At 42.8% G+C, this 23,969-nt stretch overlaps 1 protein-coding gene across 2 annotated transcripts in view; it reads left to right on the forward strand.

Annotated features, from left to right (window-relative positions):
* Positions 1 to 23,969, forward strand: part of PLXDC2 (plexin domain containing 2) — a 656,766-nt gene that overhangs the window by 387,630 nt on the left and 245,167 nt on the right. For both annotated transcript variants that reach the window (XM_075587530.1, XM_075587531.1), the window contains one exon: positions 1,567 to 1,685. In XM_075587530.1, the coding sequence (XP_075443645.1) occupies positions 1,567 to 1,685 (119 nt within the window). The remainder of the gene's footprint in view (positions 1 to 1,566; positions 1,686 to 23,969) is intronic.

Below are 23,969 nucleotides of genomic sequence, written 5' to 3' on the forward strand. Positions count from 1 at the left end.
AAGTCAGGCTCCGCTCCTGGCGCACATTAGTTGGAGAGAGAGGCCCGGCATCAGATGAGGCAGCAGCTGGGGAAAGCTGGGAGCTGGGGCCCCGCGACGGCAACCAGAGGCTTCCCACACCCACCGAGCCACACCCCCCTTTCACACTTGTCTTTCTCTCCCCCACCCTCTGTCTCTCACTCTTCTCCCCTGTCTTCCTCATTTTCCCCCCTCACCCCTCTCTCTTCTTCCCTTCCCCCCCTTTGCTATCACTCAATTACTCCCCTCTCACTCAATCCCATTCCCTCAATCTTCCCCTCCTCCCACTCATTCCCTCAATTACTGGGTATGTTTGGATTTAAATACTACAATGCCTTTCTGATAGACATGGATATTCATACCTCAAGTGACAAATGCCTTACTCATGTTTTCTCACTGCAAGGCAAGACTAAGCATGAGACAAATGTTGTGCCAGAACCGAAATAATAAACTGAAATCAGTCATTACTTTTGGTGTTTTAAACACAACACAGTTACATTGTTCTGAAAACAAGTGCAACAATGGGATTTTTAGATTAATGAGGTGTATTGAAAGTAATATTGCTGTTTATCTGCTTATGACTTTCAAAATGCGTTTCTAAAGTACTACTGGGAGAAACAATTGTTCCCTGATACAAATAAGAGTCTGTTAAGGGTATTAAAAAAAAAACAATACTTACAAAACTGTTTTTCTTTTATTTTATCTTTTCTACGTCATTTTCCAGTTTTCAAACATATGATCACAGTGACAATATCTGATCTGTTTGCACTTCTTTTATTTTTTCCTTTAAAATAAGGGCCTGGGATTGTCAAAAATCTCTTTTGTCAAAACACTTCCAGTATAAAACGCGTACAAAAAAAAGCAGACAAATACATTATCAGTGCAGGTTTTTCTTCATTTAGAATTCATATTATTATTTCTCTGAATTATTAAACAGTAAAATCACTATTGCACATGAAAGACATTTCAGCCTTATTTTCAAATTCAGAAAAATCTGGAGATTACGGTCTTTGCAATGCTACAGTACAATACATCATAAAAAGAAAGGTTAGCGTTACTGTACAAAACATAACCAGATACTGTATATTGAAATGTACTGCTAACATAACAGTGGCAGTGTTTTCAACCATTATATTAAATTTATCCACAATATTACTTAAAAAGATAGTATATCAGTTAATATTTACTAAGTGGTGTGGCTATGCTACAAAACACCAACCACCGCCATAGGCCACGTAGTCACAGGAAGTACAGATGTAGCTAATTCTATTACAACCCGTATCATGCTGCCGCGGGACATACACAACGCGGCAGAAGGAGAAGAAGCTATTATTTTGAATCAGCCGCGTACAAGAAGGGGGCTGAGCTATTGCACTATTTCACCCGCCGAAGCCATGGATTGCAATAACGTTGGCTGCATCTGTATCTTATGGTGTTGGAAGATGTCTCAAAGGCGTAGCAGTGCTTGATACATATTGTCTTTCATGTTTAGTTAAAGAAGAAGCAAATATTTATTTCTGCTGCTGATTTATGTTTTGGGTTTCCTAGGTACCGCACTCGTTGTGCAGTGGGATCATGTACATCTGCAAGATAACTACAGTCTTGGAAGCTTCACTTTCCAGGCAACTTTAATCAATGATGGCCGTATAGTGTTTGGATATAAGGATGTAAGTAGTTTTGCAATTGTTTCGACTCTTCCGTTCACCAATGCACAGTAGTCTTTCCAGTAACAAGAACTTGTAATTGCACATCTGTTTGTAAAGATATCAAACATTTTCATGTAAATAATTCATAATATTTTGATTTTTTTGTTCAATATTTTTCGTTTCTTTAGGCATGCTACTGTATGTGATCATTTTAGCTATATAAAAAAATATTTTGTAATCAACTCCATGCAGCTAAATAGTTCTTATTCAGGGAATCATTATTACATACACAGTAAATATACTGTAGAAAAAAAATCTAAGTATAAGCAAAAAAGACATATATTGTGCAATTATTATGTATTTGAAACGATTTTGTTATACAGTAATCTTAGTTGTTTATTATCATGTAGTCCAACTGCTTCTCTGTGTAGCACTTTTATTTTCTACAGAATGTGCATTTTCCTTAATAAGTCACAACTGAAAGGTTTTTGCAATTTAAAGTCCCTGTGTGTGCAGTTAAGGATAAAATGACTAAAACAGCTATGCCAAAAGTTTCTGAAGTCCCATCTTGCTCACATCCGCTACCCTGGGGGGGTTTTATACTTCAACACAATAAAAAAATATCAAAGCAGCAGTGTATCCACAATGAAACTGCTGTGCTGACACACGGGGCATTACTCCTTCAACTGCAATAGTGCTGATCAGGGCACTAGTGCACAGAAACTTCCATTTACTTCAATGTAAATAGTGATGCACTATCGCAGTTTAATCAATAATGCTCATGGAGCATTAAAGATAACTGGAAAACCTTTTGAATTGGTATACTGTACTAGGCAATGTTTTCTGACAGCAATAATTAAACTTGCTATTGCCATGATATTTTGTGTCTTTTGTTACCAATAAGATTTGTATTATTGCTGCATTAACTATCAAACACACAGATACCCAGCAAGCTCTGACGAACCCCCAAATATTGCAGGTTCTAACACTAACTGATTAAAATTCGTAATTACCTCTGTAGCCAGGGTCCCTCTGGTCCCCCTGACTCCTGGTGCCTTTCCCCCTTACGTGAGTGCTGCTGCGGGTGCGAGCGCGTCGCCGGGGGCTCCCGGTGGCAGCTGCGGCAGGACGCCGCCATGTTTAATGGGTCCGCACATGCACAACGGTTCGCGCATGCACAGAAGCGATGCAGCGGCCATTACAGTGTTTAGGAAATGGCAATAGAGGCTTTCCGTAGCGCAGGGGATTTCTAAGGTTGCGCCTGCGCAGTTAAGAGTAGCGGCGGCAATTACAGATTCGCACATGCGTAGTAGAGATCGCGCACGTGGCCCCCCCCTAGCAAGGAGCTCTCCAAGGGGGTACAACTCCCAGCAGCCCCAGGGGCTGGAGCACAGGTAACTCATTACAGCCAATAGGGCTCTAGGAATCCCTGCAGCAGGGAATAGATACATTGTTGTGTGCTGAGTCAGTTAGGAGTTGAAGCTGGGAGTGAGACAGGGGAGGTTGTGTGTGCAGGGGTCAGGGACCCAGTGCACTAGGCTCGTAATTCCCTAGGCCCCAGTTAGGCCCTGTTCCATTGTAGGAGTTTGTGGATGCTGTAGGGACAGGCCCTAGGATAGGGAACCTGCCCAATTAGTGCTGCTAATATAGTCAGGTGTATTCCAGTATAGTCAGGGACACAGCTGTGTGCAACGGGGGCTGGCAAGTTTGGTCTGGAACCAGACCTCTTCAAAATAGAGACTGTCTTCATGGTGGGATCATCTGGCGGGACACCACCCACGTGGAGGCAGATTCATCGTGGGATCAGCGGATCCTTTGTGAAGTCTCATCATACTGGGTGTGGACACACCCAGCAGGTATAATCCTACAAGTGCACCAACTATAACATCTTTATCTTAGTGGACCGTGCAGTCATATACTTGGGGTATTGTGGGATTGGGAATCTCATGGACACGGTGGTGGGTTATAGCCCTGCGAGGTGTGTGGGTAGTTGTGTCTGTAGTGGGTAGAGTGATAAGATATTATAGAGTCCTAGAGTTGATAGAGCTTTAAGAGACATGTTCCACTAAAGCCCGTTTCTATTTTAATACTGTGTGAGTAATGTGATTGTGTTCTTTGAGGGGCTTCTTCCACTCTGCTGGGATCCCTCACAGGTGGAGGCGCTGCACCATATAAAAATACAAAAAACACAGCGCACGACGCTCATAGTGCATTAAATGATAATTTAAGTAACTAAATAAGAAGGTAAGTAATGTGCGTACATTTAAACAAAATTAAACAAGCATTTCAGGGTTATTGTTAACCAAACACCAACGGACGCTCGTGATGGTCTCGTGGCTCTCTCCTTCTCACTCCAAAACAGTCTCGGTGTAGGGCCTGGATAGTCTCCACTCCAGTCACTGGTGTGCCAGCCCCATGCCTCAGGGTAGGTCTTAAGCAGTCTCAAGTCTTTCAGTAAGCAGCAGTCCCGATTATTGTGCGCAATGCCCGCTACTGCACAGATCCAGCTGGCAATCGAGCAGCAGAGCGCACGCTGTTTGGCGTCCTGCTCAAACACTTCCTGGTCTATGACGTCATGCGATCGCGAGAGTTCGCCGCGAGTCTGCAGATCACCGGACCGGTTCTCTGGGAGTGCTCTCTTGTGGGTGGCTCGCAAAGGTCTTACAGTTCTTTAGTCCAACGCGTTTCGAGACCACATGGGTCTCTTCATCAGCACCATATAGTAGTAAGTGGTAAGAGTAATTCACCCCAGGATCCCAGCATCGGAGGCTTAGGCTCCTGTGAGCCAAACAGGTAAAAGGGAAGCACCGGTAGCTATTTACATTCACCCCCCCCCTGATCTCACTTACGGGTGGGGGAAACAGGGCTACACCTCTATAATTAGAGGAAGAATTATCACATAGGATCTGTCCCAACCAGCTGTATGAAAAAACTTGTTCATTTGGAGAGTGGGGTGGGGCGAGCTTAAATCCTGGGGGGAGGGGCCACTGACCTCCAAAACAGCTGAGACCAGCTGGACATAGTTAATAAAACACACAAATACCCAGCAAGCTCTGATAAACCCCAAAAATTACCACATACATACATATATATATATATACAGTATATACAGTTCCTGACCAATCAGACATTCCCTGACGAAGTCGCCTTTGTGTGACGAAATGCGTAGGGTTGGTGACGTCATCGCGTTGTGAGTGTGTCTACACGGAGTCCTGGGTGTCCCTGTGATCTTACTAGCTGCATTTTCAAGCGCTGGCAACTATCCTATGCAGGAGCAGAGGACTTGGAGGCACTGATTGACTCAGTCTCCTGGTGCCAATTTATGACAGGAGTTGGTGGTGGCTACAAGCTGTGCAGATATACCTTGCCCACCTGGGACCCCTTCACCCCCGCAGATGACAACACACAGAGATTTCTCTCCCACGTATGGTTGCTTTTTTTAATCCTGTAAGTGCATTTCCTTTGGGCTGCAGTTTTTTAATAAATGTACTCTTTTGTTTAAACAGTTACGTGAGATGGAGCTTGTGCTTCTGTTTGTTTTTTTTCATATATATATATATATATATATATATATATATATATATATATATATATATATATACATACATATGTATGTAAATGTCAAAAGGAGTTCTACTAGGTGTGGCTAAATGTAGACAACAAAAAAACACTAAAATTCTTAGTTACCTATGTAATTAGAGGAAGAATGATCATTCTTCCTCTAATTATAGAGGTAATTAAGAATTTTAATCAGTTAGTGTTAGGACCTGCAATATTTGGTCATGCCTTGATGTGGCTCGCAGGCTTAAAATAATTTGGCCAAAGGGTTTAACTAAATGACCCTTTTTCAAGAGATATATAGGTATTTCACTGTGTATTTTTGTCATATTGGATGTAGCTCTGGGCTTCTTTGTTTTTTTGCATTAATTATCAGCAATATAATCTTTAAAACAATATATGATTTTACCTGGTTTCAAATATGTGTTGCAAGCCTATCATGGCAAGAACATGTCTGTCTATGTATGTATGTATGCCACGTGACAGTCTCTGAACCAATTAATCACCCTGTCTCCAGCGACGTCACAGAAAGTTAAATTATAACTTTCGCGGGTGGCGACGGCAACGGGTGACATCATCCATCGCGTCGCCGTTGCAGGCACTATACACGAGGCCTAAGTGAGATAGTGTCGCTACCGGTGTATTCTGGTGCTGGTCCGTACCTGTGAGGTGTAACAGGAGGCCGGAGATCTCCGTGGTGGTATAGGGAGTGCATCAGGACAGGCTATACGGATAGTTTATCATCAGTGGCAGCGCTTCCAGCCCAAGAGGATCCTTGTGCGGCCAGGATGAACCTCAAGGGTACTTCTTCTTGGATAGCCATACTTCAATTAGCACACCAGAGTTGGTATAACTGGGGTTTATTGAACAGCCCAGAACTACTCCCAGAAACACTCTAACTATAGAGGGAAAAACCCCTCCTTCCTTGGGGAGTGGCTTGTAAGCCAGCCTACCAACAGTCATAGACCCCCCTTACAATAACAGGATAGTCCTGAACTTTATTAATAACACACACAGATAACAATATAACAGACCCGGCAGGAATTACTCCCAACACTGCCCACTCTTTACTGGGACTTACAGTGTTAGAGGGGCCAGAGAATCAGTAGTCCAAGGGGACTTGGCTATACATAGTATGTCCTTATGTACATTTTCATAGTGCCCTTTGAGACCTGCTTCTGCTAAAGCAATTAAACTAAAAACTGCAACAACAAAAAAAGCCCCAAACCCCTGGTACAATCATTGAACATTAGAAAGAAGTTGAATACATGAATTTATAGAATTAATTGTATGCTGAACTCTGGATAAGATAATATAATAAAAAGTTTCCAACATAGGAGCAGAGTGAGCTAGTGGCAGTGATAAGCTTAATGGGTTCAAACTAGGTGAATAATAAAACATGTATTTAAAATAATTTGGACAGAAGATGATTTTTTTTATCTTGCTTTTTCTACCCCCAAGATAATGTAATCAAAATTACCTACATACTTTGTATGTCAGAGTTCTAGCTATAATAGGAAAGGGAGGTGGAGGAGGAGGATATTTAATATTCATTAAGATAAGCACAAACTGGAAGAAAAGAATCTAATTATGGGTATTCATTTTTACAATGATTACAAACATTTCCAAAATGATATATATTTTTAAAACCAAAAAGGTACAGTACATCACCAAGCTGCAGCTCATCGTGCGTGCTGCTGTTCACGTTACATTCTGTTAGGCAATATATTTAACATCGTTTTTAGTATACCTAAATCACTTTCTAATGTCACGGGAAACACCCATAAAAAAAACAACCACATATACATTTGTAGTTGATTGTTTTATAATAATTGTAATTGAAAGCAGTGATGTCATTTTATTAAAAGAAAAATAGCAAAATGTGTGGTGCTCTAAATGAAAGCCTATAACAAGAAATCACATAACTTGATTGAAGAATCCTGAGGTGTGAACCCCCCAATGGAAGAGAATGGGATATACCCCAGACAATGCAGATAACAGCTCCAGATATAACTTCAATATATAACCGACTAGTGGACTACGATCCCCACAAGCACTGCAGTAAGGGACCTCACACTAATGTGATCCAACATATGACATCGGAATGGAGAGTGTCCAGATAATAAAATGATAACTCACTCAGGGTAGGCTTGTCATCCTTGTCATCACTGTAGATGTGTCTTCCTCCACTGATGAGGGGTGTGCATCCGTTTTTTCAATTGTCCTGAAAGCATGCAGATAGGAAAAAACAGGCACCAACAGCACAAGATCAAAAAGTACATGAAGAATTCCAATGAGAGCTAGTTCCCATAAAAAAATAGTTTAATGGATTCTACAAGAAAAAATATAACAGCATTATGGGGTACAGAGCCCCCCACCAACGCGTTTTATTAAATACTTGAGACTACTACCTTAGTCAAAATGAGCGATCCATAGACGATGGGGTACATCCTCAGAAGGTCGCCCATTTTTTAAGGTTGTTTCATGTATCCGTATCTGTAACACGTATCCCCAAAGCTGCTTAACGCCATGTCATTCAGTAAAACATTAAATAAAATATGAACATATATAATATTCAACAAACATAACTATATACATTACAGACAACGAGAAACATATATAAACATACTTGTATTTATAAAGTACAAAGGGGGCGATCGTAGCACTCCTTCAACAAATAATTATAAATTGTATGTGTATCAATAAAGCGAGAAATTTTGAAAGGTTAAGCCACAATCAATTGTACATGTAATATAATAAACATTTAAACCTTAACAAAATAAGTATTAGTAAATAGTGCAAACATATTTTAAAACGTATAGTCCAAAAGTCAATGAAAAATAACTAAGTTTGAAAGAAAACCTCCAATGAAATTGGGAAACAGGGGCTGCTTCCCTAAAAGACAAAGATAAGAAGCGCACGCTCCATAGTTTTTGTGATATAGAGGTTAGCATTTAACCCTTGTCCCTGCGCCTAGCCCAGCTGTTATATGCACAGGTCTTACTGTATATTACAATTCTGCTTTATTTCATCTACATCTAGTTAGAAGGTGACCTGCGATGTTCGTTAACCCTTTATGGTGTGTCATAATTTTGGCTCTGTTCCTGTGGCTAATCATTTGACATTTATTGGGGTTATTAACCCTTGGGTTAACGATTTATCATTATAGTTCAATTAGCCTTTATATAGCCACAGCATGATGTAGAACAGGACAAGTCCCATGTATGTGCTCCCATAAAGTGATTTAATTTGTACCTACTACCAGCCTCATTTCTACTTCAGCAGTGCCATATTTTTTCTCGCTTTTCAAATATAGCCACAGCAGGTTACTATACAAACTTTCTGTTCTACCCAGGTTTTTTAACGTATTTGGCCACTTTGACTTGCAAAATTAATACACTGCGCCGATTTCACATTACCATCTTATTTTAATTATATTCATTAAAAGTTATGTTATAATTCTTCTGATGTGCACCTATAACGCAATTATTTTGGCTGCTTGTGAATCCTATCACAGACCACCCTCTTAGTACTATCATTTTTTTACATTTATTTGGGCGGTCATCCTATATTCCATCTGGATCTGTGCACAAGTTGCTGAGGATTTGATCTGCTTCCTGTCACTAATGACTGATGTGACCTTGAAATTTTACTCAAATGGATGGACGTCCGGTACAATTCAATGCCAATTATGCACAATATGCGCTTTTATATCTGATACCTTGTGCGTGAGCATTTGTCTAAACGTGATTTTTATCAATGAAATATTTTTGTATTATCACTATATGGAGCATGCGCGTCTCATCTTTGTCTTTTAGAAATATTTACAAAGTACACCTGGTGAGGTTGGGAAAGAGGTGTCGGGCAATGTGTCCGTGCTCTCCTGCATTACCCAGGTCATGACACTAACAGATCCCGTCAACTGGGCAATGCTGGTAGTTCCAGCTGGGGTGAGCTAATGTTCCCTAATAACGTTCTTTCCCAATGCGCATGTGCAGTGTATTTTTTAAGGCTAAGGTTATCCCCCTTCATCTACAGTAGGTAATGTTACCTTGATTGTTTGCTAAAGGACCTTACTTTGGCATATCATTAGCCCTGAGGATACCTGTTAATAAGGAGGAAACTAAGGTATTTTACCTAATTAGGTAAGGTAGCGTTATTTGCTCTTATTTACCGCACTTCTGAGGATGTTCACACCATAATCCCAAGAGCAGCAGGTTTAATAGTAACCTATTGCTGCTTTTCCTCCTAGCTACCAATAAGATTATTTGCCTAACCCTTTGGGTGCCCTAGGACAGGGGGGCGCAAACTTTTTTCCCTGCGCCCCCCTGCCGGCTGTCCCCTCACTCCCGCGCCCCCCCCCCCAACCCCAACTTACCATCGCACCGGCGTAATGACGTCACGTTGCCATAGCAACGTGACGTCACATGACCTCGCAGCGTCATTTTGACGCCGCGTTGCCATGGCGACACAGGGAGGAAGCCGCCGGAGCCACGGTAAGTTAGGTTTACAGAGGCACTGCAGCTCCCCCGGCACTTAATTTAAGTGCCTTCGGGAAGCGCGCGGGGCCTCTGTAAACCCCGCGCCCCCCGTCGGCAGTCTCGCGCCCCCCCTGGGGGTCGCGCCCCACAGTTTGCGCACCGCTGCCCTAGGACATAGCTACTACGTCTTGGGGTCTGGCACTCCAGGGGCCCCATGAGTGAGAAGCTACATCATAAAATGGGCGCTCATTTTTATAGGGGTGATTACGTCTGGACGCGATCTACAATGTAGAGGAACAGAAGTAGGAGTCCCATGTGGCACTCAAAGGGTTAATGCGGTGTACAGCTAGTTGCTTAAATTGATATCTCTGCAACATTAGTACTAAAGTATTACGTTTATAATGATTTTTTTATCTTCAGTTTGTAAATACGAGCATTCAGTATGCCACACAGATAAGAGTTAATCATTTGAAGACCTACCCAATGGTGTTGTAAAGTGTGCCACAGCTTCTAAACAACACTGTAACCACATGAAAGTAATACTCTCACTCTTTATTTCCTATTCCTCATTTTACCTTTATGTTTGCCTTTCTTATCTCTGTATTGTATCATTATTTTGAATGTTAAATTGACTGTCATGCATACAGTACATGAATGGTTTTAAGATTTGTCTTCTCAATCCAAATGATGGCAAAAAAAAAAAAAAGAAATACATTCTGTGTATCAACTAATTATTGTGGAATCAAAAAATGTTGTTACAAATACTGCATCTCCTATGAAAAGAAAAACGTAGGTACATTTAAATAAATGTAAACATTTTAAATATGTTGAAGGAAGTCAATAAGATTGTTAAAATTATATTATTTGTGAACTGTGTGGGATTGCTCCTGTTATTCTTGATGTGCAATACTACATTCATTGTCCTTATGTATTATGATTACAGATCTGTATATTCACTACACTCCGATCCTCATCTTATTCGGTTCACAGCTCCCAGCTCCCTTACACCTAATGTACTACACAGGGCTTCTGTCATAAGCTCTTTATTAAATTAGTGGTTAGTCTGTACTTCTAGTTCATCTGTGTCTTTTCTTGTAATAAGGTGACTAAAATTGTACTCCATTCTCCATAACGAATGTTTTGCTGAAAGACTGAAGCCTTTTTTCTCCACTTTTCATGAAGCATTTCAAACACAGGTCTCTTACATTGTGAAGAAGACACTACACTTTTGTCTATAATAACCTTATATGTAGGGTGACCAGATGTCCCGGTTAAGCCAGGGTAGTCCCGGTTTTTAGGGCCACATCACGACCTATTGGGGTGCTGTCCTGTTTTTTTAGCCCGTCGGCATGCATGATCGGCACCTGCCAACTATGCAGTATTCTCTATTGCAAATCACTTCTTCTAAACCTCTTCTTAAAACAGTGCCAAACCGCACGGTTTACAGCCAATCCGCCCGGTTTGTTTAGAAGCAGAATAACCAGAGGTGGTGCTACCTCCATCCCCAGTCTGATTTATGGGTTTTGCTCTCTCAGCCACATTTCAGGCTCTGGGTTTAACTTGCAATACCAATCTTGCCACCTATCAGGTGGTGTTATAAAAATGCCAGGTTTTAGACGCTCTTTGCATAACGGAGCTACAAGAATAGCAGCTGTGGGCAAAAAATGCGAGTCTGAGGCTTTTTTTTTAACAAACCGATCGGATTGTCAGAACAAGAGTGAAACTCCTTCTAAAAAAGCCGTTTAGACGCGATTTCTACATGTGATATGGGCTTACAGAATAGCAAAGCATGCCAATCTGCTTCTGAAGTGCACTTTAGAAGCGGTTTGTTACACTTACTGTACAGTAGGAGTTGCTAGAATCGGCAACACAACGTCCACACTGTAGAGATATCCGCGCAAGATAACACCTACTAAAGTAAGGATAAATCTATGGTAACAAGGCCCACACTATCCCCTGTGGTGGAGGTGCATTTAATAGATATGAAAACAGTACACTAATTGAATAAGACGAAGAAGCGCAAAGACACCTATTTGTAAAGGGGCACTCAAGTGCGTAAATGTTGGTATCAAGTTGATGTGCAAAGGTGAAATGTATATGTTAAAACCTAACTTTTAATACACAACTTTAAATAAAGTGACTGAACACAATGAAAATTAAAAACCCTAGTCAATTAGTATAACTTGTTCTGGAATAAGTAGGATTGGTGCAAGGGGGGGAGGGGGGCAACACAAAAAGGGGGAGGGAAGAATGGTAGTGAATAAGGTCAATGACCTTTGAGGTATACTGAGGAAAATCAGTGACTGATTGCACTTGACAAAGCTCCTTTACATAGATGTCTTTGCGCCTCTTCGCCTTATTCAATTAGTGTACTAGGCTCGGCCCCTTGGAATCCCTTCTCACAGTTTTCTTAGTTTGTTTCAATATATTGGACGTATTCAATGTAATACTTAAATTGGGGACAGGAACTTTTTTTTATCCCTTTTTTTACTTGGATATTTGATGTTTTGTACCATATTTCCCAGGTGCGGTTCTTAAGTATTATTTTTATTTTGTATACCTATGTTCTGTATAGTACCTAAGTGATGTGTGCTACTATAAAAAGCAACTGAGTATGAGATAACCATAATGTGCCAACTTTGTAAGGACAGGCTGTTATGACACGTACAATACTTTCACCTTAACCAAATGACATTTTGAATAACACCAGTGCATACATAATAAAGCTTTTCTTTACATGTGGTATTATTCCCTATTTTGTCCAAGAAAGCCTTTGGCTTTTTCACAACCTGGGTGAAAGTCTCATATTAAAAAGGAATGCTTTGTTTCTAAATTACAACAGATGTTCTTTTATCTAAACATTTGCTTAAGTAACCACATTGCTTTGCATTTGTATTTCTGTCCTTTTGTACACAGATGGAGGTTTTATACCCATAATCTCAGCATTGTCCATAGAAAATAGTATTATGGAAAATGTATCCATCTTTGAGCAAGCTTGGCACTGCATACTCCCTTACCTGGCAGCATGGATGTAGTTTGTTTTTTTTGCTCTTGTGTAGGTTTTGGCTTTGCTTCCATGTTCTTGTTAATATGTGGCATAGACTTAAATGGTTTAAAATCCCCAAAAAGCTTTTGAAAGAAGCCAACGGCATAATTTATTTTTATAACAGGTTTCTTGTATTAGCTCTTGAGTAGTTCATTTGCTTTTTCGTTTTTAGAAATCATTGATATTTTTTACAACTTTCATGCATTGTTGGTTCTCAATTTAAATGTAAGATAAAAAAATAATTTCTATTATGCAATGTACTATTCATGTTAATGATATAACAAAATAGTATTATAATGTATTAGTGATGTGCTGCATAACATCGCATATTACTGTAGTTACATAGTAGATGAGGTTGAAAAAAGATACATGCCCATCAAGTTCAACTTATGTATTTTTTATGGAGTGATGCCCAAAACGGTACTCAAGGTGTGGCCTTTATATTCAATGTGTGGCCTTGATATTCAGGGTGTGGCTTTTCTAATGCTTTATACATTGGCATAATTATGCTTGTTTCCTTTCCATTCAAACCCTGTTTAATATAAGATAAGTTCTTATTTACCTTTGCAGCTGCTGCATGACATTAGGCACTACTACTAAGCCTGCTGTCTGCAAGTGCTCCTAAGGTCGTGCTTATAGTGCCGGCGATGGCGACGTCGCCCGAAAACAAAAACATTGCCGCTGCCGGGTTCACTTATAGTGCGCGCGATGGCGACAAAGCGATGGAGTGACGTTGCGAAAACTGGTAGCCGGCAAAATTTGATTTTTCAAGGGCTTTATATAACTTTCGCCAGTGGTGACGCCGACGGCACTATAGGCATGGCCTAAATCCTTCTCCATCAAGGATTCCCCTAATGTATCCCCATTTAATTTGTACTGTAAGTCGCCTGTTTATTCTTCTTTCCCAAATGCATAACCTTACATTTATCTGATTCTACTACTGATTCTACTCTGTCTACAAGCGCTCATATATCCTTATCCATCAAGGATTTACCTAATTTTGCCCCATTTCATTTGTAAATCGTCAGTTTATTCTTGTTTCCCAAATGCATAACTTTACATTTATCTGTATTAAACGTCATCTGCAATTTACCTGCCCAAATTCAATCCAAGTCCTTCTGGAGAAAAATGACATCCTGCTCTAATTTTGCTATTTTACATAATTTAGTCTTATCAGCAAAGATGGAGCCTTTGCTCACTATGCCAACCTCGAGGTCATTAAGAAACACGTTATAAAGCAAGTGTGGCCTGAGTTTATCCCTCCGGTTCCCCGCTTACCTCCGTGAGCAAGCGGGTACCATTGCGGACAGCTGTGAGCCGGCGACGGGCTCACCGGAGGCTCCCGTAGTAGGGTGCTGCCATCTCGTGGGAGACAGGGTATTCACGGAGGTTCGCGCATGCGCAAAGGGAGCCCGGCAGCCATTACCAAGTGGCGCATGCGCAATGCAATAGCACAAGGTGCCATTAGGGAGATAGGGCTTCGCGGGGACTACAAGCCCCATTCAGTGACTTCGGCCTGTGGTCTAGAACCAGACCAGCTACATGGTAAAGACAGTAAGGTGATATTATCCACACCGGAATTCACCCCACGCGGATGTGGACGCCATCGGTAACGACAACATTGGATGGGACGGATCCTTTTTGTTATTCTGCATTACCCAGGTGCTGGAGCCCCGGGCATGTACCTAACTAAGTGCACCAACACTCCACGGGATATAGCTATCTACAACACTTTGGGCCGGCCTTGACATTGGGAATGGGACATCGGGGTACTGATGCCTGGCACCCAATGTGCTCTGTGGACACTCACTGTTGGTGTCAGGTTGGGTCTATATTACTGTGTGGTACAGGGTACCAATATTATTGTGTCCTGTAAAGGTTTTTGGCATATATTTGTGTGCGTGTATTATTAGTATTGTTCCTGTAAGGGTTCATCCCGCCAAGGATGGAGCCCTTGCAGGTGGAGGCGCTGTCACCATAAGAATCAGGTACACCCCAGGCTCCCAGCGGCGGTTCCGGTTCAGGTTCAGGCCTTCTGTGAGCCACAGGTAATGCACCACACACACCGTAGCCACCATATCTTCCATAGGGTTGGGGGAATTGCGCTACACAAGGGTTTCAGTACTGATCATAAGGTGCGCCACATACAACTGTAGTCCAACCTGATAGGTTCCATTTACGAAAACTTTATGTTGTCTATCCTTCAGCCAGTTTCCAATCCAGGTGCAAATTATTTCACTTTGAGCAATTTTCTTTATTCTGCACTAACCTCTAGTGCGGCACCGTATAAAAAGTATTGGCAAAATCTAAGTAGACGTCACAGAAACACTCAAAGCACAAACTCCTCTCAGGCATATAAAAAAAAGAGAACAAGCATAGTTCAAATGTGTATTATAAATGCTAAATGAAGTTAAATCAGTTGAGTGCTCACTCACATGGTGCAGGAAGAGCATGTGCCTCAGCACCCTATCCCTGCAGCCCAATGGTATTTTTGTTCTGGGAGACTTGATGTCTCCCGGGGCTTGCAAGTGTGGGCGCATGTGGTATTCTGGGAAGAAAGAGGGTACATTTGACATTATGATTTTTATGCCTAACCATTCCAGGTGTTTAATGGGGATGTTGGTCCCCCCTACAGTAATGCCCCTCTGCACAACTGCATGCCTGGCATGCAGCATACAGAGGAAGAATACACCCTTCCTGTACATCTATCTGGCTGCCACCACTGTAGAGGGGCCAACTACTTCAGCCACAGCCCTTACATAAGCCTCAATGTCCTGGAGAGGTGATATAGGGGAACCTCACCCCATTCTTCCTGCTTAGGCTAGGTGCGGTCCCAGCATTGTTGTTGCTGGGGTTAGTTCCTGCAGCTGCCAACTGCACCCATGATGTAGCTGGGTCTGCAGGGGTTAATATACCAACAGGAGCTGGAGGAGGTGTGGCCAGGGCACTGGATATACTAGGCTGAGGGCTTTGGCCATAGTTGGTGCTCCTGGAGCAAGTGGGTTTGAGGGTCAGGGGCTTGGGTGCAGCCCCTTGTGTCCTACTATCCCTCCTCCCCTTAGGCATGATAGTATAAGCCTTTACAGTATGTCAGAGGAGGAGAAGTGCCAAGGGAGAGAGGTGCAGAGAGCAGCTGTCCCTTTAAGAACTAATTAGCTGCCTCTATGCTAAGGGAGAAAAGCGGGCAGTTTTTGAAAACCTACAGGTCTTTGTTTCCCCCTCCCTTGTTAATTCCTCTCTTCTCAGCAAGTAGCGGCACCTCGGAACTCCTTTTTTAAATTCAGCTCCCAAATCAAATAAAGAAAACAACTAAACTTAAAATAAGGTGAGTAAGAAATAAAATCAAGCAACCAGTGATGGGGGACGGGATAGGGGACTGAGGCTGCAGTTACCAGCCCAGCAAGAGTAGGGCTGTGTTGGGTTGAATCCCTGCAGCGTCTGGGGGGAAAGTAATAAATGTTTTTCAAGCACCAAAATAAACCCCAAACAGAGCAAAGTCATCACAATGGGACTACAGACATGCTAGTTTGCAGAGCCTTTCCATGTTGGGGAAAAGCTCAGCTGGTTTGTTGTCTGCTGCCATGATCTCATGTGACAGGAACTCTGACTTCTTACTAGTAATTGTGGAATGGTATTTTGTGATGTGGTTAATCGGTTTCACTTTGTCCTCAAACTTCTGCCAGCGCCGTTCAAATCTTCAACCCTTCTTCTTCAATTCCCTAATAGAATTTTTAAACCAAGGGGGTGTGGTAGTATGAGGGGAAGGGGTCGTATGCAAACAAGAGTGATAATATCCATTGCGGCCCCCACATTTCTATAGTAGTAATCGCCAAAGCCCTGGGATCCATGCAGACACATAATATGTCAGAGAAATCCACGTTTGCCATTAAGCCTTTGGGGGTCACACCCCTTAATGGTTGATTCCTGAATACATCCACAGGAGAGGGCCTATTTGGTGGTGGAGGGGGCTGTGATTGAGAACAAAATGTAGTTGTCATCTGTCCAGACAACTGAGTCTATTGTTATGTCGGAGAGTTCTAAGCCGGTCTGGAAAACAAGATCAAGTGTGTCCTCACTTCTATGGGTAGCAGAGCAAACACGCTGTGTGAAGCCCAGATCAATCATTGTGTGGATGAGATCTTGACCAAATTGAGGGAGTTTATCATTGACCCAGGCATTGAAATCCCCAAAGGTAAGCTATCTGGGGTGCCCAGGACTAGGCCAGTAATGAGGTCTGCAAAATCTTGTACAAATAACTTCCTATCTCCAGGGCGATGGTAGATGAAAAGGATTCTAAACCCCACACCCATAGCACTATGGGCAGCAATACACTCAAATGATTGAATTAGCCCACTGGAAGGGCCTAAGTTTCAATGTTGTTTTAAAACAGATTGCCACACCTCCCCTCCTACGGTCCTGTCTTGAGCCATCAATCACAGAATAATTTGTGTTAGGACTGCAGCTTCTAAAATATGGGCTGCGTTTTCATCTAGCCAAGTCTCTGTGATACATGTTAGGTCTGATGATTCAATAAGGTCAGCTATAATAGCTGTCTTGTTCCTAATTGATCTGGCGTTACCGGTACATAAGATAGTTCTAGTAGGACAAACTGGGGGGCCTGAGAAAGTGTTTTGTCCATTCAGTGTAGGATCTCTGGGGATGGGGATCAAGCAGCAGGGACCCCTAATTTTGTTCCTCTGTACCCTAAACTGTATATTGCACACCCCTTCGATCTGTCTTCTCTCTGGCAATGTGGGTGAGGAGGAGGTAAGTGAATTATTATGGTATTTGAGGGAGTTTGTTTTTTGTATGCATGCCCACCACGACAGCCCCTGGGAGGTTGTTTTTAAATGTCAAGGGATTGACGGATGTAATCAAGAGATGGTGCAATAGGAACTGCAGCACGAAGAGGGCGGCGTGACAGAAGGAGATTAGAGGTGTAGGAATACATCAGTTCAGCAGCAGTTCTAGGACCTCTAAGGTTGTTTTGCTTTGATGGACGATATATAAAAGTATTTTGCTGCGTCCGTTTTGCTCGGGATATTATAGTTATCCAAAGCAGAATTAACTTTGTATGTTGTAATATGACACTACTCCACAACAGAGCAGGCTTGAGTGAGGTATGAAGGTTCTTTCAAGTAGAGATTCATCAAGCTTCCATTGGTACAGACCGCATGGTTTCTAGAACAATAGCACTTTTCTTGTGATTTTTGCTGGAGTGCTGTGTGGTAAAGTATCTTTATCACAATTGGAAAACATGTAAAAATGCAGTGAAGGAGGGTTATTTGTCGGATAAGGAGGCAAGCTGGATGGTGTCTCTGTGCATGTGGAGTATAGATCATGAGATGATTCTAGTTTTCATTGTAGCTTGATTTGCTGGACTTCACTGCAGAAGGCTTGCAGCCATAGAGGTTTTTAATTGAAGGTGGAGGGAAAAGGTGAATCCGATGTGAATCTGAGTGCAGAGAGCCAATCTTTAGATTTTGGATAGACGCAGGCATTATGTGGTTGTTCGTGAAGGTAAATCATTGGGTGTTTATGGTGCTTTGTAATTGAATGGAATGTTAATTAAGTTGTTTTATAAATGTAGCCCCGAGGTATATTTTCACTTTCTGGCCCCCCTCCGCGAGTGCCGTGTGGTAGCGGGTGCCGCCGGAGGCTTTGACGGACCCGCCGGCACTTCGCGAGGGTGGGGGCCAGAGCAGGGAGCAGAGCGTTGCGAGGCGCAGGCCGGTTGCCGGGGACGCGATTGGGCCGTCGCTAAGGCCGCGATCGCGTTGCCACCGGCCTGGCTGCTTGCAGAGAGTGCGCCGCCATTGCGCGGAGGTTCGCGCATGCGCAGTAGGGCGGAAGCGCGCGATAGGACTCCAGGGATAGGGAGAGGTCGCGCGAGAGTAGGGAAGTGTAGAGGGAGAGTGAGGCGGCCATTAGGGGTTCGCGCATGCGCAAGGGAAGCGCGCACGCGGCCCCAATGCTTTAGGCAGCCCCTGGGAACTACAATTCCCAGGAGGCTTAGGGAGACAGGCATCAGGTGCCTGAGTGTAGCCAATAGGGCTGGAGGAAGCTCAGCCCGGGAATATAGATACATTTCCCGGGCTTTGCAACAGGAGTCAGGAAGAAGCAGAGGAAGGAGTAGGAAGGGTGCAGGGAGCGCGTGGCTCCTGCATCAGGTAAGGGTCCTCCCTAGATTCCCAGGCAGGCCCCAATTCCCGGGTAAAGGGCAGGGGGTAACTGAAGAGGGACGCCTTAACTAGGGAGGTGACTCTTGAGTGTGGAAGGTGCTGGTTTGGCAGTGTCGCAGCGGAGAGAGCTGTGGGCACTGCCAAAGAGGCACAGTGTGCTAGCAGTGTGTTTGCTGTGGGATCCAGGGGCTGTGTGTGATTGCAGCTGTCTGTGAGTAGTGTCGCTGTATGTACTGGGCACAGTGCGTGCAGTTTGTGTGAAGTGTGGATCCCTGCAGGCTGACAGTGTGTGCGGTGTGTCAGCTGCAGGTGCTTTGGGAGTAGCTAGTTAATAGCTAGTAGCAGTTACAGTTGAGACTGGGTAGCTAGGGGAAGGGGGGGACAGGTTATGTTCACAGGCCCTAGGAGTTTTCCCCAAGCCATCCCAGGTTGCGGTTCTTCAGGGACAGGCCCTAGGTTAGGGTTGCTGTCACTCTAGCAGTAGTCAGTGATAGGAAGGCGGTTGCTGTTCCCATGCGGTTGGTGTTGCCGTGATCCGGTTGCAGTTCCCGTGAAGCGGTGGGACCCTCGTTGGGGTCCACCGGCAGAGTACCTGGAAAGGATCAGACGGACGTCTGACCCTTTTAGAAGAGAGTTGCGGTCCCGAGCATCGGAGTGCTCAGAAGGTATCTTCAATATTATAAAGTGCACCAACTGGGCCCTAGCTTAACATAGTGACTGCGCAGTCACCCACGACCTTTCGCAGGATTGCGGGACATTGGGTGTGGGGTGATCACAGGACACTGGGTGGGGAATACCAGACATTGGGCTGAGGTGATGCGGGTAGAGCATCCGGTTATGTTATGATGTTATGTACTGTGTTATGTGTTATTAAGTAAAGTGTTAGCTATTGTTTTATATCTACGTGTGTTATGGTATTTCTTATTCAGGGCTATCTTTCCTAACGGGGGATCCTGGGTAAGTGGAGGCGCTGCACCAGGTAATGGTAAGGGTTTCCCCAGGCTCCCAGCTAGCGGAGGCTCAGATCTCCTGGAGCCACAGGTGTTACGCAGTACCAGTAGTCCCTTAGAGCAGGAGTGTTGCCGGGAAAGGGACCGGTTAGACCACGAGGGGCCAATGTGAGATTGGGTGGGTCGGCCGGTTCACAAAAAGGGCTACATAGACAAGATCAGGATCAAATAAAAAGGTCAGGCCGCCATCTTGGGCACGCTAAGTTTCACGTAGAAATTTCAAATCATTTTTTAAGATGGCAGGCACACCTCTCGGATGCCGCACAGTGTTCTCCAGGACCCCTATGAGCCTCCTAACATTCCTAAACTGGCAGATCCCACAGGAAAATTGGGACCAAATATGGCTGGTCATTTTCCCTACCAGAGTAAGCGTGAGTACGGTATGGTATCTACTCTAATAATTGTTTGCTGTTTTTATTTACAACTGATATATACACAATATACAGTAGTGTTGTCATTCTTTATTACGTTTTGTAGAGACACACTGGCCGAGCCAACACGATCCTCCTGCTATGGTTCAGCAATGAAGAGAAACGAGCACAGATGGTCAGCTTGGCATGAGCTGGATGAGGACCATAGTTTCCCATGGTAGTTGGAGGAGGGGTGCAGCAACTATGAGGGTCTGGATGAGGAGAGTACTAGTACACTGATCCCGTGAGTATTGTTGTCTCTGTGTGTACAGTACTAAGTGCTGTTTGGTCTACATATTTTGCAATGGGACATTTTCAGTAATGTGAGACCAGCAGTTCCGTAGGGAAAAAAGGGTATTTATATGTGTGTTAAGCTGCATAATGTTGGTTAGTGAAATTCAATATGAGTTAATTAGTGAGTACCTACAGATACTGCACAGTACATGTATTAAGTGTAGAGAGTTGACTGCATTTCTGCTTCATACAATAGTATGTACAAAAATGATCGAGCGTATGTATTAAATAAAAAAAAATTCTTTTAAAATTGTAGCCTGAATTTTGTATTTTACTCCTCCCAGTGTGAGGAGCAGATGGAGGTGGTGGAGGAGGCCCCATTGCCTGAAGCCTGAGCCTGACCCATCCTCCATCTCTGACACAAGGAAGTGGTCGCAGCCAGTCCGCCAGCTGTGATGATGGCACTAGACCTGTAGTTTAGAGGGAGGGAAAGAGTTACGGGTGGGAGGTATGGGGTTTTTTTTTTGTTTTTTTTTAATGTATCTTGTTTAAATAATAAATATATTTTTTTCTGTGAAAAACATAATGTTGAAGTTCTAATGAATAACAAGTAGTAAGCAATAATGAATTGTACAGTAAACAAAAGTACAACAACTTAACAACATACATGTATAACTTAACTCCAAAATATCCATAGCCTTCACTAACCATTCATTACATTACAAAACCCTCAGTCCACCAGGTCCTTTTACTTTTCGTACTTTGTAGGAATACAATGGACAGCCATTTTCAGTGTACTGTGTATGGAATGATTTGTTACCTCTCCTATCACTGCCTCAGGACCTTCCATTCCATTTGTGCTGGAGGAATTATACTTTGCAGTGTCACATATCTGAAGCTTCGTACCTGTAACGCACTGCTCATTGTCATTTGTCATTGTCATTTGAGAAATTACTTTGTGCTGACATCAATTCGTCATATGCCTGTGTTTGTATTTTAGCTTGTCATACAGGTTCATGTTTTAAATAACTTGTGACAGGCTGATCATCAGGTTTTGAAATCTCCTCTTCATCCCTTTTGAACAGCCTTGGATCCTTAATAGATCTCAAAGTAATAACCATACTTGAAGCAATGAAGTTCTCCATACCTGCAGTTCTTTTACTAATAGTGATATTGGCTTCCTTTGTACTGTGCTGGTCACAAGAATTTACGGCATGGAATTTGACGGGTGGCACAATATTCCCTCAGCTTCTCATGTTTGCACTTTTTGAATCAGTGCCTTTACTGGAAAGTACTAGACCCTGGTTCTGCATACTGTATAGTACAGGGAACTGCAAGAATGAATCTCCGGTGTCCAAGGCTGTACTGGTGTTCGGATACTCTCAAAGACAATAATGGCATCTTTTGGTTATTGTGCGGTTATTTAAGTTATCGTTGCCTGTTAGAAAAAAAATGGCATCAGAAATAGGAGCGTCTGACACTTACTGTAAAAATGTGTAGGTTATAAACTAAAGTCACAAAAAGTGTACCATCAGGTGACATACATTGAATGCAAACAGCCAACTGTGGCTACTCCAGTAGCATAATCACTATTTATTGGTAATTATCATAGTAAAATACTTGTACATATTTTACTATGTTTATCTGTAAATAATCTCACTGCTACCAGAGTGCCTGGAAGTGTTTTGTTTACTTACAATCAAAATGCAGGAAAAGCTTGTACAAACTTGCTATGTCATGGTGGGAAAACAAAACATTATATTTTTATATAATTAATATTTTATAATCTGACAATTTTTTTAAATATTTTTTTTGGGGGGGACAAGTGCTTTAAGTGTTTACTTTAATTTTTACTATAAAGGAATGTCTGTTTGTAACTTACCTGTGTACAGAACATAAGAAGCCATGAGGGATCCATCTTGTCCCACTGTTTCCAGTACTCTCACTGGAACTGTCATCAGAAGAAACATTGGAATTATCCATCATAGCACACACAATGTAGTACAGTACTGTATACTGTATGCGCATGCGTAACAATGACTGGAACACATTTGCATTGCACATCAGCCCTAATGTGCATGCGCATGCTTAATAAGCCTCTCTTAGTTGACTCCCTTTCCCCCTTTCAGCCAGCGTTGTCCAACCCTCCCCCCACCCATTGTATTGTGCTTCAGAGCACTGAGCAGCTATAGGTTAATGCAAAAAAATAATGTGCGTGGTTTGCGGATTAAGTAAACAAAAGCAGGCATTTCTAAATGATGGCTTGGTTGGTCAAGTTGCACACATCTTGCATTACACAACTTAAAATAAGTACAGTAGCTTTAAATTACTGCATTTGCGCAGACCAAAAAATGTATGTTCTGTTTTTCGACCACACGCCTCCATAGTCTTCAGTAAGTAAGAATACTGACTCCTTTAATCAAGCACTAATCGTCAGACACTGCAGCCACATTAAGCATGGAGCATGGAAACACCTCTGGCCCTTCCACAGAGCATCCCTGCCTGAGCTGGGTACTGTATGTATTGTCGTCTGCCTGTGTAATAATCATGTAACGAAAGGTTTCAATACATTCTTGTAATACACTGAATACATGCATTATACAGAGCCGTTATAACTAATTTCTTTGCGTGTGGATTGGGTGATTAGTACCGTGAATAAAATTTACAGCGTATTCGATCAGCCTGTTTTCTTACCAACAGTGCAAATCTGAATAAACCATTCACACCCCATCAGTAGTAGATGCTCTCAAATAGGATACTTCTCCTCACAAGAGACATTTTCTACCACAAACTACATGCAAGTACTTTTATATTTCTGTTAACCCCACTCAATAAAGTTGAAGAAAATAGAAGGACTTTGTGTGCTTTAAAAAGGGGACAAGTTAAGCTACTGTACATGGATCTTCTCACATGCTACAAGTGAGCCTGGATCCAGAATAGTAAAAAGGACACCTTCTGCTTAGGGATTCAGCACAGAAAAGCTCCCGCTTCAACAGCCATACTGCTGGGAGGCAAGCTGCAGGACAACAGCTTTTGTGGAAGATCGGATACTGCATGACCAGGGAGGCGCGAGCTTCCCCCCCTCTCCTAGTGTTATTTTCATGTAACGTACAAATAACCAGAGGACACAGTCTGGAGGTATAATGGCCGCAGCTTTGTTTATTAATAATAAACATAATAATAACTGGAGATAGCTTCAACCTACTTTACCAGCCCCGAGCCCCCTCTGGCAAGACAGGCACCTACCCCCCCCCCCAACTGCCGCTGCGACAAAGCAAATTGGCCCCGCAATAACCACTCCGTCCGGATCGTTTCGTCCTCCCTTATGTATGCCGATTTATTTTTAGCTTCATGCAACGTAAAGAAATGTTAACATGCCATCCA

The sequence above is a fragment of the Ascaphus truei genome, chromosome 2 (assembly GCF_040206685.1).
Source record: "Ascaphus truei isolate aAscTru1 chromosome 2, aAscTru1.hap1, whole genome shotgun sequence".
NCBI lineage: Eukaryota > Metazoa > Chordata > Amphibia > Anura > Ascaphidae > Ascaphus > Ascaphus truei.